This window comes from Anolis carolinensis, unplaced genomic scaffold, assembly GCF_035594765.1.
Source record: "Anolis carolinensis isolate JA03-04 unplaced genomic scaffold, rAnoCar3.1.pri scaffold_10, whole genome shotgun sequence".
Taxonomy (NCBI): domain Eukaryota; kingdom Metazoa; phylum Chordata; class Lepidosauria; order Squamata; family Dactyloidae; genus Anolis; species Anolis carolinensis.
Window position 1 is genome coordinate 11,315,584 of NW_026943821.1, and position 14,069 is coordinate 11,329,652.

At 45.6% G+C, this 14,069-nt stretch overlaps 2 protein-coding genes across 4 annotated transcripts; one reads left to right on the forward strand and one right to left on the reverse strand.

Moving 5' to 3' along the window:
• Positions 1-2,665: 2,665 nt before the first annotated feature.
• On the forward strand, positions 2,666-9,394 carry yif1b (Yip1 interacting factor homolog B, membrane trafficking protein). 2 transcript variants are annotated; one of them, XM_016994797.2, is made up of 8 exons: positions 2,666-2,768; positions 4,319-4,545; positions 5,827-5,931; positions 7,100-7,178; positions 7,343-7,400; positions 8,053-8,208; positions 8,392-8,485; positions 8,627-9,394. In XM_016994797.2, exons 1-8 carry the CDS (start codon positions 2,681-2,683, stop codon positions 8,780-8,782), a joined length of 963 nt encoding a protein of 320 aa, XP_016850286.1. In that variant the 5' UTR covers positions 2,666-2,680; the 3' UTR covers positions 8,783-9,394. The 2 variants fall into 2 exon arrangements, with proteins under 2 accessions (XP_016850286.1, XP_008112011.1); XM_008113804.3 differs by lacking the exon at positions 2,666-2,768 and adding an exon at positions 4,054-4,203.
• A 537-nt stretch (positions 9,395-9,931) lies between these two features.
• LOC100555080 (uncharacterized) lies at positions 9,932-13,589 on the reverse strand. Of its 2 annotated transcripts, none has more exons than XM_003222832.4 (4): positions 13,178-13,589; positions 12,522-12,658; positions 12,277-12,354; positions 9,932-10,803 (listed from the first exon to the last, which is right to left on the reverse strand). In XM_003222832.4, exons 1-4 carry the CDS (start codon positions 13,572-13,574, stop codon positions 10,720-10,722), a joined length of 696 nt encoding a protein of 231 aa, XP_003222880.2. In that variant the 5' UTR covers positions 13,575-13,589; the 3' UTR covers positions 9,932-10,719. The 2 variants fall into 2 exon arrangements, with proteins under 2 accessions (XP_003222880.2, XP_062818303.1); XM_062962233.1 differs by having other exon boundaries at positions 12,277-12,400.
• Between the last annotated feature and the right edge of the window lie 480 nt (positions 13,590-14,069).

Genomic DNA, 14,069 nt, shown 5'->3' on the forward strand with positions numbered 1-14,069 from the left:
GTGCACACTTTGGAGCGGGCCTATCTTTCTTCAAAGGGAGTCAATAAACTATCTGAGCAACAAAGCTCAGGAGGGAAGAGGCATGAGATAAGCTTCCCCAGCAGGGTGACTGGCCCCATGGCCAGACCAGGGAGTTGAGAGGGAACAGATAATTCTGCTAAGGGGCCGCCAGACATGGCCAGGGTCCTCTTTTGCTGGAACAGCAGAGCAAGGAGGATTTCCAGGCCCCCAAAGCCAGTCCCGGCCAGGCCGGATGGGTCCGACAGTCCACGCTCTATTGACAGAAGGGCATTAACGGAGGAGACTGGGGGCTAAAAGGAGGGGGCATGGAAAGCAGGGAAACAGAGTACATAGGAGCACAAAATGTTCCTGCAGTGGCCCACAGCTCCCCAAACTGGGTCCCATTTGGACTATGGCACAAGGCTGCACCGGCCACGTCAGAGGACAGCACAGATAGGGACCAGTTTACCCTCCATCCAGCCCCTTCTCGGAGTCTGGATTAAGTTCAAGGAAAAGAAAGATGACATCTAATTCTTAGTGGAAACTTGTACTAATTATAGAATGTGTGGGTTGAGGGTAGGGAGAGAGATGGAATGGTGTAGTAGTTTGCATGTAGGGCTAGGAGTCCGTGGGGCCAGAGTTTGAATCCTTGCTTAGCCCTGCAAAACATCTGGCTGACCTTAGGCAAGTCACCTTTTCTCAACCTTAGAGGAAGGCAATGGCAACAGCATCTAAACTAATATTGCCAAGGAAACCCCAAAATCATTTGAATCCCCACTCAGCCATGGAAACCCACTGGGTGACTTTGGACAAGTCACGCTTTCTCATCTTCATAGGAAGTCAAGGACAAACCCCCTCTAAACAAATCTTGCTTAGAGGCACCATATGTTGGAAACAACTTGAAAGCATGTAAATTTTTTGTGTGGATTGAATCTATGAAAGCCAGGCTACAGATTTCTCTGACTGCTTAGTCTCAAAGCTGTTATTGAACTTCTTTATATAATTTAATGTTCGAAGTAACTGTCTCTTAATACCATCTCACAAGAATGTTGTGAAGAATCAGGTGGGAGACAAAGACCTACATACAATTCCTTCAAAGATTATGGGGATAAAAAATACAGCCATTACCAAGCTTTGGGTGTCCTTTAGAAGAGGAAAGTGGAATAATAATAATAATAATAATAATAATAATAATACACATCCTCTCATGTCCTCACCTCATATCAGGGATATGCATGTGCAGATGAACATCTGCCCAATTTCCAGTTACTTGTCTGCCCTGGCCACTTCTACACTGCCATATACAATCCAGATTATCTGCTCTGAACTGGATTACCTGATAGTATAGACTCATATAATCCAGTTCATAATAATCTGGATTATAATCTGGATTATATAACAGTGTAGAAGGGACCTGAGAAAGGCCATTTTAAATAAAATGAGCTTCAAATGCCTCTTGTTTATATTGTTGCTGCTGGCATAACATTCTCAATGTAATTCTGTTGCAGTACTGAGGAAGAAGGGTTATAACACTGTGGCGCAATCCAGGAAAACTTCAGTCTAGTATTTGTTTGCTTTGCTTTTGAAAATGTACATGCCACATTTTAAGACATGTTATCTAAATAATGAAAACTACGGTATAATGTATCCAAGCAAAATAGAAAGATGAGAAAAGGTTAACGTGTCTGAAAAACAAATACATGAAATACTGTTGCAGAAAAAGCACACAAACAAAGTGAGCAAATAGAAACAAAGCTATGCAGGAAATAAAAGAGGTAAAATACCAGTCAGTTCTGTACCCCTCTCTGAAGGGGTGTACTATGACCCTTTCTAAACTGCCATATAAAATCCACATTACCTGCTTTGAACTGGATTACATGAGTCTACACTGCCATATAGCCCAGTTCAAAGCAGATAATCTAGATTTTATATGGCAGTGTAGAAGGGGCCTTAGATGCCCTTAGATGAGGACAGTGGTTCTCAACCTGGGGTCCCCAGATGTTTTGGCCTACAACTCCCAGAAATCACAGCCAGTTTACCAGCTGTTAGGATTTCTGGGTGTTGAAGGCCAAAAACATCTGGGGACCCCAGTTTGAGAACCACTGCTTTAGGAGGTCTTTACACAGGGATGGTGCCACACCTGGGAAGGCCCTGTTCTAAATAGCTAACAGTTGGATTTTTAATTTACTGGTGAAATGGTGCTAGTTCTCTAGAGCATATGAGAAGGAGGGGAAGTACAGAAGCTGGCATTTCTTAAGGTGCACAGGTCTAAAGTTTGAGAAATAAAAATCTGAATTGAAGGCAACCAGTACGGCATTTGACCAAGGCAAGAGGAAAAATATGCACTGATTAGATTTCTCCAGATGACAAACTGGTGGCAGTATTTTGTATTACTGAATCTGTCACCTTTTCAAAGGCAGCCAAAATGAGGTTAGTAAGATGTGATTGATGTAGCCAAGCACAACTTCTCACCTGGAGTACTATATTTTTAAATCTTCTGACTTGGGAACAATCTTGGGCAATTGTGAAAGGGGTGCACACATGGCTGATCTGAGATAATGCAGTAGTCTAGGGCATTTTCGGGGCTGGGGTGTCATGCAAATACCACCAGGATCTGTGCCCTAAAGTCTTTCCTACCTTTTTTATCATCTTTTCCTTGAACTGCACATCAAGTAGAAGGATGGGATGTCACAAATGCCCTTGGCACCGAGAATTGCCATGTGCTTGTCCCCTTTGGTGGTTCAAGGCGCAAGAGAGTTCCTTTCCTGGTAAGAAACAGTTTCTGGGTAAACAACGGGATCTGGGGAAGAGGTGACTCACTTGTTCATCGAAGCTGCTCTTTGGAAAGGCTAGTGAGGCTGAGGCAGGGTAAAGGCTGCAAAACTGGGCTGCTCTGGAAGAGAAGTTGGACAAGGGTGTTTGGGTTGCAACTGTCCTTGTATCATCAGCCAAGGAAGAAATCATCCAGAAATAGCAGGCAGACAGGAATGAGGGAGGAGTGGGAAGGATCAAAAACATCATTGTAAGCATTGAGTCATCAGCTGCACGGACCCAGCAAAAGTTAGTGATTTGAGTATATTTACACAGATATACTCATTTGCCTCAAGCAGCATGGTTCCTTTTATGCCCTGCAATGGAAACTCAAGCTGGTTATATACTTCTTCCAGAATTTGATCGGGATCTGTGGCAGATCAGCATTTGTAGAGCTGACTTTACAGTACTTGCCAAAAAGTGCTGTTCAGTGCTGATCACAGCATAACCCCTTCTGGGTCAGATTGAAGACGTAGGGCCCTTCCAGACAGGTCCTATATCCCAGGATCTGATCCAAGGTTTTCTGCATTAAACCAGATTATATGAGTCCCCACTGCCAGATAATCTGGGATTAAAAAAAACTGGGATCAGATCCTGGAATATAGGGTCTGTCTGGAAGGGCCTATAGACCCCTTCTACTTATAAAGTCCACATTATCTGCATTGATCTGGATTATATTGCAGTGTAGACTCAAATAATAAAGTTCAAAGCAGATCATATGGATTATCTGCTTTGATAATCTGGATTATATGGCAATGTAGAAGGGGCCTCTGCTAAGCAATATTTAAGCATTTCTGGGTTGCTGTATGTCTTTCGGGCTGTGTGGCCATGTTCCAGAAGTATTATCTCCTGACGTTTCGCCCACATCTATGGCAGGCATCCTCAGATGTGTGAGGCATGGATAAATCATTTCTGTCAATGATTTAGTTAGCGCAGTGTTTTCACTATGCAAACACACAAAGACTATGAGAATAGTAAACGACGTTTTCTCTAGACCAGCATTTCTCAAACTTTGGTCTTCCAGCTGTTTCCAACTCCAACTCCCAGGATTCCTGGCCATTGGCAGTGGTGGCATGGTCTTCTGGGAGCTGGAGTCCAAAACAACAGGGGACCAATCAGCGCTCTCCCCCATGACGCCATTTTCAAAATCTTAATGTCGCCCTGTGGTTAACTAGGCCGAAATGGACAATCGAGGTCACATGATCCATTGTCTCCTGGGCGACGCCTCGAGGACGTCGGCGACGTGGCTCGTGATTGGCCAGCTAAGTGAAGGAAGGCGCTGATTGGTCGCGGAGGAAAGCCGGGGCCTTGTGTCTTAGCGGAGCTCCATTTCCGGCGCCATGAATGTGGCGGGCGGCCCAGGCCTGGCCGGGGGAGGGATGGGCCGAATGCGTGAGTCTGGGGAAAAGGGGCTGTTAGGAATTGTGGGAGTTGAAGTCCAAAACAACTGGAGGGCTGAAGTGTGTCCCTTTCTCCACCCTGACTGAACCGTCCCTTCTTTCCACAGCCACCAAACGCCGCCTCCCCGCCGCCTCAGACCCGCACCGGCTTTTCGAGGACACCAGCGCCGCCTCCTCCTCCGGGACCCTCCCTCCTGGAAGCAACAGCACCGGCGGCGCTCCCTCCTCTTCTCTGGCTCCTCAGGGGCCCTTCTTGCCTGACCCGGTCTCCAGTTTCGCCGCGGCCTACGGGAGCAGCCTCGCCTCGCAGGGCAAGGAGCTGGTGGACCGGAACGTGAGTCCCCGCTAGTCTCAGTCATGCTCTCTAGGGATCATGGGGATCAGTCAGTGCTGCCATTCTTTTTGGACTTCCAATCCCAGAATTCCTCACCATTGGACAAGCTAGCAAAGGCTTCTGGGAGCTGAAGTCCTTGAGGAGCAAAGGTTAGGGGGTCACTGAGCTGGGTGTTGCCATGGAGACCAATACAGGCAGTCCCCAAGTTACAAACAATACAGCTTCTATAGATTGCTCTTGGAGCCCCGGTGGCGCAGTGTGTTAAAGCGCTGAGCTGCTGAACTTGCGGACTGAAAGGTTTGAATTTGGGGAGCAGAATGAGCGACCACTGTTCGCCCTAGCTTCTGCCAACCTAGCAGTTCAAAAACATGCAAATGTGAGTAGGTCAATAGGTACCGCTTCGGCGGGAAAGTAACGGTGCTCCATGCAGTCATGCCGGCCACATGACCTTGGAGGTGTCTACGGACAACGCCGGCTCTTCGGCTTAGAAATGGAGATGAGCACCAACCCCCAGAGTTGAATACGACTGGACTTTGTGTCAAGGGAAAACCTTTACCTTTGGTTGTTCTTAAGTTGGATTTTTATGTAAGTCAGAATGTGTGTATTGGCATTGAATTCTGCCAGTTTTGTAAGCCGCCCTGAGTCCCTTCGGATGAGAAGGGTGGGATAGAAATAATGGAAATAAATAAATAGGTATATTTTAAAAATATAACTAGCCCAGGCATGGGCTAATTTTGACCCTCTGGGTGTTTTGGACTTCAACTCCCACAATTCCTAACAGCCTCAGGGCCCTTCCTTTCCCCCTCCAGCCGCTTAATATAATAATTATTTTTATTTCCTCCCCACATCTCCTCCCCGCTCGGCGCAGGTTACAGCATTGTAAAACACACATTCAACTAAAAACATTCTTTAAAATACGCATATTAAAACATATTTCCACAAAATACATATTAAAATACACAAAACAAAGATTAAACACAAGGTGCAATTTTTAAATTCATAATTAAAATGTAATTTTGTGAATATTCTAGTTTTCTCAGGACATGGCAATACATTTGTTCCCGTTGGGTATGATTGTTTCATCTTTCTTCTCCTTCCAAAAATTGCCAGTGACTGGCAGCTGCAATGGTTCAGAGACCTTCACTGGTCCTTTGAGTATCATAGCCCCAGAGCATGTACAAAGTGCATCACTGGGCAGGAAGATTAAAAATGCTAAGGAGTGGTCTTTCTCTGTGACAAAGCTGCTTATATCTCCTCTCCCTGTCTCTGTTTCCCCCCCAGATCGATCGCTTCATCCCTGTGACCAAACTGAAGTATTACTTTGCTGTGGACACTGTCTATGTGGGCAAGAAACTGGGACTGCTTCTCTTTCCGTTCCTGCACCAGGTAAGCTGAGCCATGAACAGCAGGAAGGGGCCCTTCACAGTGCAAGAGACTGGAGCATGACTGGGGCTGCCCTGTTCTATAGTTGCAAATCCTTTTGGGGGTGAACCTGGCTGGAGGGCTATATAATGTTGTCATAACATTGCATATCTTGTGAGGGAGGGGGAAAAAACTATCTCCACTGCTTAATGCTTGGCTGCATACACCTCTCTGTGCCAATCTCTTTTTTGTTTCCAAAGTCTCATCCATTCTCTCTCTAGGAGATAGGACGATACTTGTAGTGTGGAACATGTTCTTGTTGTTTGTTCGTTTATTTATTGTATTTATATACCTCTTTCCTCACCCCTGCTGGGGGGACTCAAAGCTTTTTCACAGAATAATAAATGGCAAAATTCAATGCCTCACATATGTAAACATCAAATATCAAAACAACATATAACAATAGAATAAAAACCATTAAAACTATAAAATTGTGATAGCAAACACAACATAAAATATTTAAGCCATTGCATCAATTCCAGGTGTCTTTGTTGTTATTGTTGCTGTTATTTACCCCATGCAAGGCAGGGCACAACACAGTTAAAACACCCAGATAAAATACAATACCATTACGATATGCATAATAAAACAATAGTGGTAACAACACTGCTGCCCATGGCCTACGTGTTGGGGACCTGGCTGCCAGATGTCCTCATGCTCTTTAGAGGTTGGCACATACCGTGTTTCCCTGAAAATAAGACAGTGTCTTATATTAATTTTTGCTCCCAAAGATGCACTAGGTCTTATTTTCAGGGGATGTCTTATTTTTCCATGAAGAAGAATTCACATTTATTGTTGAACAAAAAAAGAACATTTATTATATACTGTACAGTAGTTGTCATCACAAACCAGCATAACCAAACAAACTGTGAATCTTACCAAGAATTTCTTGTTACTACCATTATTTACATGTACAACAATCTATGTTACGTACATTTACCACTCCTGCATGCTCTGGTGTTCTGTTTGGCGGGCATGCTTCCAAACAAAAACTTTGCTAGGTTTTACTTTCAAGGGAGGTCTTATATTTAGCAATTCAGCAAAACCTCTACTAGGTCTTATTTTCTGGGGCTGTCTTATTTTCGGGGAAACAGGGTAGGACAGTGCAGATGTATCTGGCTCTTTTTGGCAGGACTGGCAGGTTCAGTACCAGCAGGACACCCCTGTGGCCCCACGCTTTGACATCAATGCCCCGGACCTCTACATTCCAGGTATGACACATTCCTTTGGGGTAAAAGGCAAGGGTACCTGGATTATCAGTTTTTTGCCTATGTTCTACCCCATTTCAAAAGAAGCTTGACTTGATCATTACGATTAAATTTTGGAAATTTAACTTGTAGACTCTGATGCAGCTAATGCTCTTTCTTCTCTACAGTCATGGCGTTCATCACCTACATTCTGGTGGCAGGCCTGGCATTGGGAACACAGAATAGGTGAGAACTCGCTTGAGTATCTGTCTTTGTTGTTTCATTGCTTCTGAAATGCTGTTACTTTTCTGCAGGGACCACAGATTATCGCAGGTAGGATATATATATATATAAATACTCCTTTTTACCCATCTTCAGTGATAAAAGTTGACTTGGCAGGTTTATAATATTAGCAACCACTGCAAGATCTTTGGTTTATTTTGCCGCAGGCCAAAAAGTGGAAAGATTAGCTTATTTTCCTCTGTTATTTTTATGTAAAATACAAATGCCCTAAGTGTGGAGTAGAGAAGATGCAGCTCCTCAAACTTCTACTAATGATCAAAAGTTTGGAGCTCGTTCCCAGGCCTTTTGGGAACTGGGAGGCCATGCAGCCATATAACCCAGAATATCAAGGCAGAAAATCCCATAATATCTGCTTTGTACTGGGTTATCTGAGTCCACACTGCCATATATTCCAGTTCAAAGCAGATAATGTGGGATTTTATTCAGCTGTGTGAAAAGGACCTGGATCTGCAGAGTCATGGTCACAAAAATTTTACTTCTATAAGATAGGAGATACTTTGCAACACTGGGTGGCTGTTGAGGTGGCTTGTGTTGCTTCCCTGGAGGACCTCTCCTTCATACTCCTTCTCACCACTACTATCGTATAACCTTACAGATTCTCCCCTGACTTGCTGGGCTTGCAGGCAAGCTCAGCCCTGGCTTGGCTCATTGTTGAGGTGCTGGCCATCCTCCTCAGCCTCTACCTCGTGACGGTCAACACAGATTTGTCTACAGTCGACTTGGTCGCCTTCTCGGGTTACAAGTATGTTGGGTAAGTACCTTAGTTAAGTCACTGTTTCTATCACTTGATTGTGGCCAGAAGAAAAGACAGCAAATGCCACTTGTAAAAAGCAGAGAGCTATAGAGGTTATCTGCAGCATGCTAGGTTACAACGGAGTAGGGGAGGTGGGCCCATCTCTTCCTTTGACCCTGTTTCCTCCTCTTCATATCCCAGGATGATTGTGGGCCTTTTAGCCGGACTGCTTTTTGGGAAGATGGGTTACTACCTGCTGCTGAGCTGGTGCTGCATCACGATTGTTGTCTTTATGGTAAGAGAGAGGGAATGCTTGCCTTTTATCTACTGAATACCTATCATGAGGGGATTGCCTATTCCATTATTGTCTCTTGCTTAGTGCATTCATTCTTTTTCTTTTCCTGGCACTTCCTTTCTTTCTCCTCCTGCCCTCCAGATCCGGACCCTGCGGCTGAAGATATTGTCTGAAGCAGCTGCAGAAGGGGTCTTAGTGCGGGGCGCCAAAAACCAGCTGCGCATGTACCTGACCATGGCGGTGGCTGGCCTGCAGCCTCTTCTCATGTACTGGCTGACCTTCCACCTTGTTCACTGATGGCTCCCAGGCTACAGCTGGCCAAGTCTTCCTCTACAAGTAGCCAGCTGAGTGGCCCACTCACTGGTCACTGTACCAAACACACTGGGAATAGAGACAGTTGTGAGCAACTGCTGCTCCTGAGAAAACTGCAAGTGATCTGTGTGTGTGTTTATATGTGATGGGGGCTGAGGGATAGCAGGAGTGTGAGTCTGTGGAGATGAGTGAGTGTGTGCGTGTGTGTGTATAGGAAAGCATACAACACCCCACATGTGGTCTCCCAACTGCCTATTTTGGAAGGGGAGTTAGGCACCTGCACAGCCCTTTTTGGCTCTGGCTGAATTGCCACCCTTCCCAGTTGCCCCACTTGCCTCTGCATGCATGCCATGATCCCGTGCTTGCTCTTTGGGTACACCTCTGGTTTAGGTCAAAAGTGTCTGCCTGGCAGCTGTTTGGACAGCTCTTCAATCTGTCTGTGAGTAAGTCAGTATTATTATAATTATTATTACTGGGAAGACTTTGGAAGCAGATAGAAGGGAGCCTCTCCCAATCTGAAAAAGGTGCTTGCTTCTCTGTTTACGGTTAAGGCCTGTGCTGTACCCACAACAAGCAAAATAAAAAGCAAAAACTCTGCTCTGGGGTGTTCTCTTGCCAGGCTGAAATGAACTACATGTAGGAGGTAAAAACCCTTTCTCCACACTCACTTGGGACTTGCTTGCTGGAGTAAGACCGCTGCTCGAATTAGCTCATCTTCAGAGCTGCTTGCCACTCATTTTTCAGCTCTCTACAGTTATTGATTGCCCATGTAAAGCAGTGGTTCCCAACCTTATTTTGACCAGGTACCACTCCAACATTAGTAAAAAAAGGGTTATGAATCCCTTTTTGGTCAACTTTAGATTCAATTTGGTTATTTGGGGTGCTTATTCAGAAAATTGCATTGGATAGATTACATCAGCTCTACTGAACATATGCCATCCAGTAATAGCCATCTGCTTGCCCATAGAAAACCATATTTAATAAGCCTTGGCACTATAAGAGGGTTTCGTGAGACCAGTCACTCTTGTTGCAATGGTAACAGTGAGGCCGCAGACCATATTTTAGTTATTGTGGACCATTGGTGGTCCACCGGTCACAGTTTGGGAACCACTGAAGTAAAGCCAAGGAGATGCCTTTAAAAAGTATCAAATCAGTTTATTTCAGTCACAAACCAGACCAACATTATCCTCTCTAAAACTCACTACAGTAGAGACTCACTTATCCAAGACTCGCTTATCCAATGTTCTGGATTTTCCAATGCATTTTTGTAGTCAATGTTTTCAATACATCATGATATTTTGGTGCTAAATTCGTAAATACAGTAATTACGACATAGCATTACTGCGTATTGAACTACTTTTTCTGTCAAATTTGTTGCATAACATGATGTTTTGATGCTTAATTTGTAAAATCATAACCTAATTGATGTTTAATAGGCTTTTCCTTAATCCCTCATTATCCAACATATTCGCTTATCCAACATTCTGCCGGCCCGTTTATGTTGGATAAGTGAGACTCTACTGTACTTGTTGCAAGAGCAGGCTGGAAAGGAGATTAGCCCTGAGACATGTCTCCTTGGTGTCTCTGTGATGATGTTTGCTCTGGAGCCCTGATCCATATTTCCTCTCTGAAGTTGCTAAATAGAGCAGAATTTGTGGGAAGAAGCATGCTCAGACACACACATTTACACTTTACCAGCCTGAAAGCAGCACCTCTCTGGCTCCCTTTTTGAGGCCCAGCTTCACAAATTGCTGAGCATTTCACCACAGCTTTGATGCAGGCCTTTTATTACTAGTTACAGCATGGCAAAGTCCAGTAAAGCAGAAGGGTGCACTTGGCCACCATCGGACAGCTCAGCCTCTCTTCCCTTGCTGCCACGAGAGGAGTGGAATGGGGTGGGGGTGAAGTGAGAGATGTGCAAGTCAGTGTTTTTTCTTCTTGGCTACTTTCTGTTTCTTCTCCTTTTTGAGCTTCTTCTGTTTTTTCTTCTGGTCAGTACCAAGGTCCTGTGGAGGCAAGGAGCACACACAGCTATGTTACCCATCAACTCCCAAAGAGTTGATGTTCCCTTCCTCTATTCCAGCTTTGAGAAATTTTTTTGAGAAGCCATTACTACAGTAGAACAGTTGCTCTGTGCCCATTCTTCAGTGAGGAGGGATGGGCCCCAACAGAGCATTATAAATGAGACATTAAGAGGGGTGTGGTTCCTTCCTTGAAAAGGCTTGCCAAGACGATCTCTCTGGTGCTGGGGTATTAACCATTTATTCCCCCCCATTCCATTCATATGTCAAGCAAGAGGCTCTTAAAAACAACTATGGACAACTATTGTCCTTTCTCTAGATACCTGGGGATAATGTGAGCTAAATTCAAGCAACAGCAATACAGACAGTCCCTGAGTTACAGACATCCAACCTACATATGATTCATAATAAGGAATGTGGGTGAGGCAATAGGAAGTGAGAGGATATTACTCCTCAGAAGGAAAATTCACTCCTGAAAGTTATCATGAGAAAAGGATGTCTATCAGCAATCCTTGTTTGCACAAGCCATTTTTTTTTTCAAAATCTGATTACCATAGGGACAGAAAGTGAGGTGTAATCTGAGTAGGGGCACAGATGGCTAAACAGACAGCATAGTTCATGCTTGTCCAAAACATCTACATTTGACTGGAGTTACACTTTAAAGTTACCTGTTCTGATTTACATACAAATTCAATGTATGATCAAATCTTTTATGTAACCTGGGGACTGCCTGTAGTCAGATTATCTACTCCCTAAACTCTACAGCTTGAGGGTCCCCCTGGAAACAGCTTTATTTTCCTTCCATGGGCTGAAAGCTTGAAAGAAATCCTTTACCAGGAGTCAGTTGTTCTGCCTTGGTCAGACCAAGCTTAGAATACTATGTCCAATTCTGGGCGCTGCAGTTAAAAGATGTTGACAAGCTGGAATGTGTCCAGAGAGGATGACTAAAAAGATCAAGAGTTTGGAGAACAAGCCCTATGAGGAGTGGCTTAAAGAAATGGGCATGTTTAGCCTACAAAAGAGAGGGCTGAGAGGAGACATGATAGCCATGTATAAATATGTAAGGGGAAGCCATAGGGAGGAGGGAACAAGCTTGTTTTCTGCCTCCCTGTAGACTAGGAAGCAGAATTTATTTCTTGCCCTTCTCACTCGAAGGGACTTCAATGGCTTTAAACTATGGGAAAGGAGATTCCACTTTAACATTAGGAAGAACTTCCTCACTGTGAGAGCAGTGGAACTCTCTGCCTTGGAGTGCGGTGGAGGCTCCTCCTTGGGATGTTTTTAAGCAGAGACTGGATGGTCATCTGTCAGGGGTGCTTTGAATGCAAACTTCCTACTTCTTGGCAGGGGGGTGGACTGGATGGCACATGAGGTATTTTCTAACTCTGTGATTCTAAGATGGGGGCTAAGTGCTGCCAGTCCATCCCCAGGGCTCAGCCAGGCACTGAGGCCTCTTACCTTATCCCCCTGTTCACTGTCACTGGAGGAGGAGCTGCTGCTCGAAGAGGAAGAAGAGGAGTGTGCACTGGTCCCATCCTGCAAACGGAGAGAGGGGATTTGTGCATTTCCCACTGGTCTGCTCCTGGGAGAGGGGAGAGTGCTGGGGCTGTGTCACTTTGCCAAAGCTACTGGGCTCTTAGACCTATTGGAGAGGTTAGCTCAAAGCCACCAATTCTTCCCTTTCTCATCCCGATGGCTCTTACCTTATGGCTCTGTCCTGGGCCTCTGGGTTCTGTAGGATGGTGTGGCAGCGGGACTGGGGTGTCAGCCTTGTGCTCCCCAATCTTCACTTCCTGGTGGGCAGGAGCAGGATGCGGTGCCACAGGCTCTGGCCCCAGCGCTGTAAGATTATACCCCCATAGACACACAAGTAGAGGGAGAAGGAGGAAAGAGTTTCCGCAACCATGAAAAATGCAAGACCAGCAAGGATCCAACTGATAAAGAGAGGCCTGACCGCACCCCTCATTTCTGGAGTTTGCAGATAGGTTGGAAACTTCCAAATCCTGCCATCTTGAAAAGAGTGGGGAGCAGATAACTGCACTAGACTCCTTAGGAAGTCAGAAGTTGTCTCCTGCCAAGATCGGTTGTTGCTATATCTCTTCATGCAATTTCCGACTTTAGATCATCCTATCAAGGGGTTTTCTTGGCCAGGTTTGTTCAGAGGTGGTCTGCCTTGTCCCTTCTCTGAGGCTGCAGGATTCGAACTCTAGTCTACAGAGTCACAGCTGGAAGCCACCACCCTAGGCGGGTTAAAGCCCAAGATGAATGGGGGAGCTTTAACTCTTCCGCCAGAAAAGAGACCCAGGTGCCCTTCCAGGTAAGTTTCCCTCTGCCCGTGTTTGCCAACAGCCGCACTCACCTGCAGCCAGATCGAAGTCCCCCATGGCGACGCCTGAATGTCTCCTGCTGCGGCAAACTGGGCGGAGACGGCCTTTTATCCGGAGGAAGTTAGTCCTCCCTCCGGGGCGGAGCTCCTCAGAGTCTGGGAAGAGCTGGTCGACAGTGGCACCTGCTGCTATATGGAATCTCCTCTTTAAAGCCGAGACTGGATTGCCATCTGTCGGGAGGGCTTGGATTGTGTCTTCCTGGGGTTGGACTGTGTGGCTCTTGAGGGAGTCTTGTCCCTCGGATTCTGTGGCCAACCGCAGTCGCAGTCCCTGAAAGGGCACAACCCTTTCAGCAGCTGGGTTGCTGTGAGTTTTCTGGGCTGTATGGCCATGTTCCAGAAGCATTCTCTCCTGACGTTTCACCAGCATCTGTGGCAGGCATCCTCAGAGGTAATGAGGTGGGTTGGCGACTAGGCAAGTGAGGTTTATTTATCTGTGGCATTTTCAGGGTGGGAGAAAGAACTCTTGTCTGTTTGAGGCAGGAATGAGTGTTTCAATTGGCCACCTTGATAAGCATTGAATAGCCTTGGGATCTCAAGGAATGCACAGTGCTGCTTGTACCCTGGACCCCAAAGCCTTTGCCAAACAAGGAGAGGACAAGGACAGCTAGCTCTTAACGCTTTCCACAACAGCCAGGGGCATGGCTGAACTTTATTCCTTTGGCTTTCCAAAACCTATCCTATCAGGCTGAGGGGCTGTTGTTGTTCTTTACTGGGGATATGAAAGAGCCAGATAGAGCTCAGCCCTCTCTCCCCAATGTAAAAAAAAACAAACAAAAAAACACTAATCCAGGAACTGTAGCTCTGCCCGTCTCTTGAAAAGCTGTTTGTTTTACCAACTGCCCCTGCCAAGCTCTTTCCTACC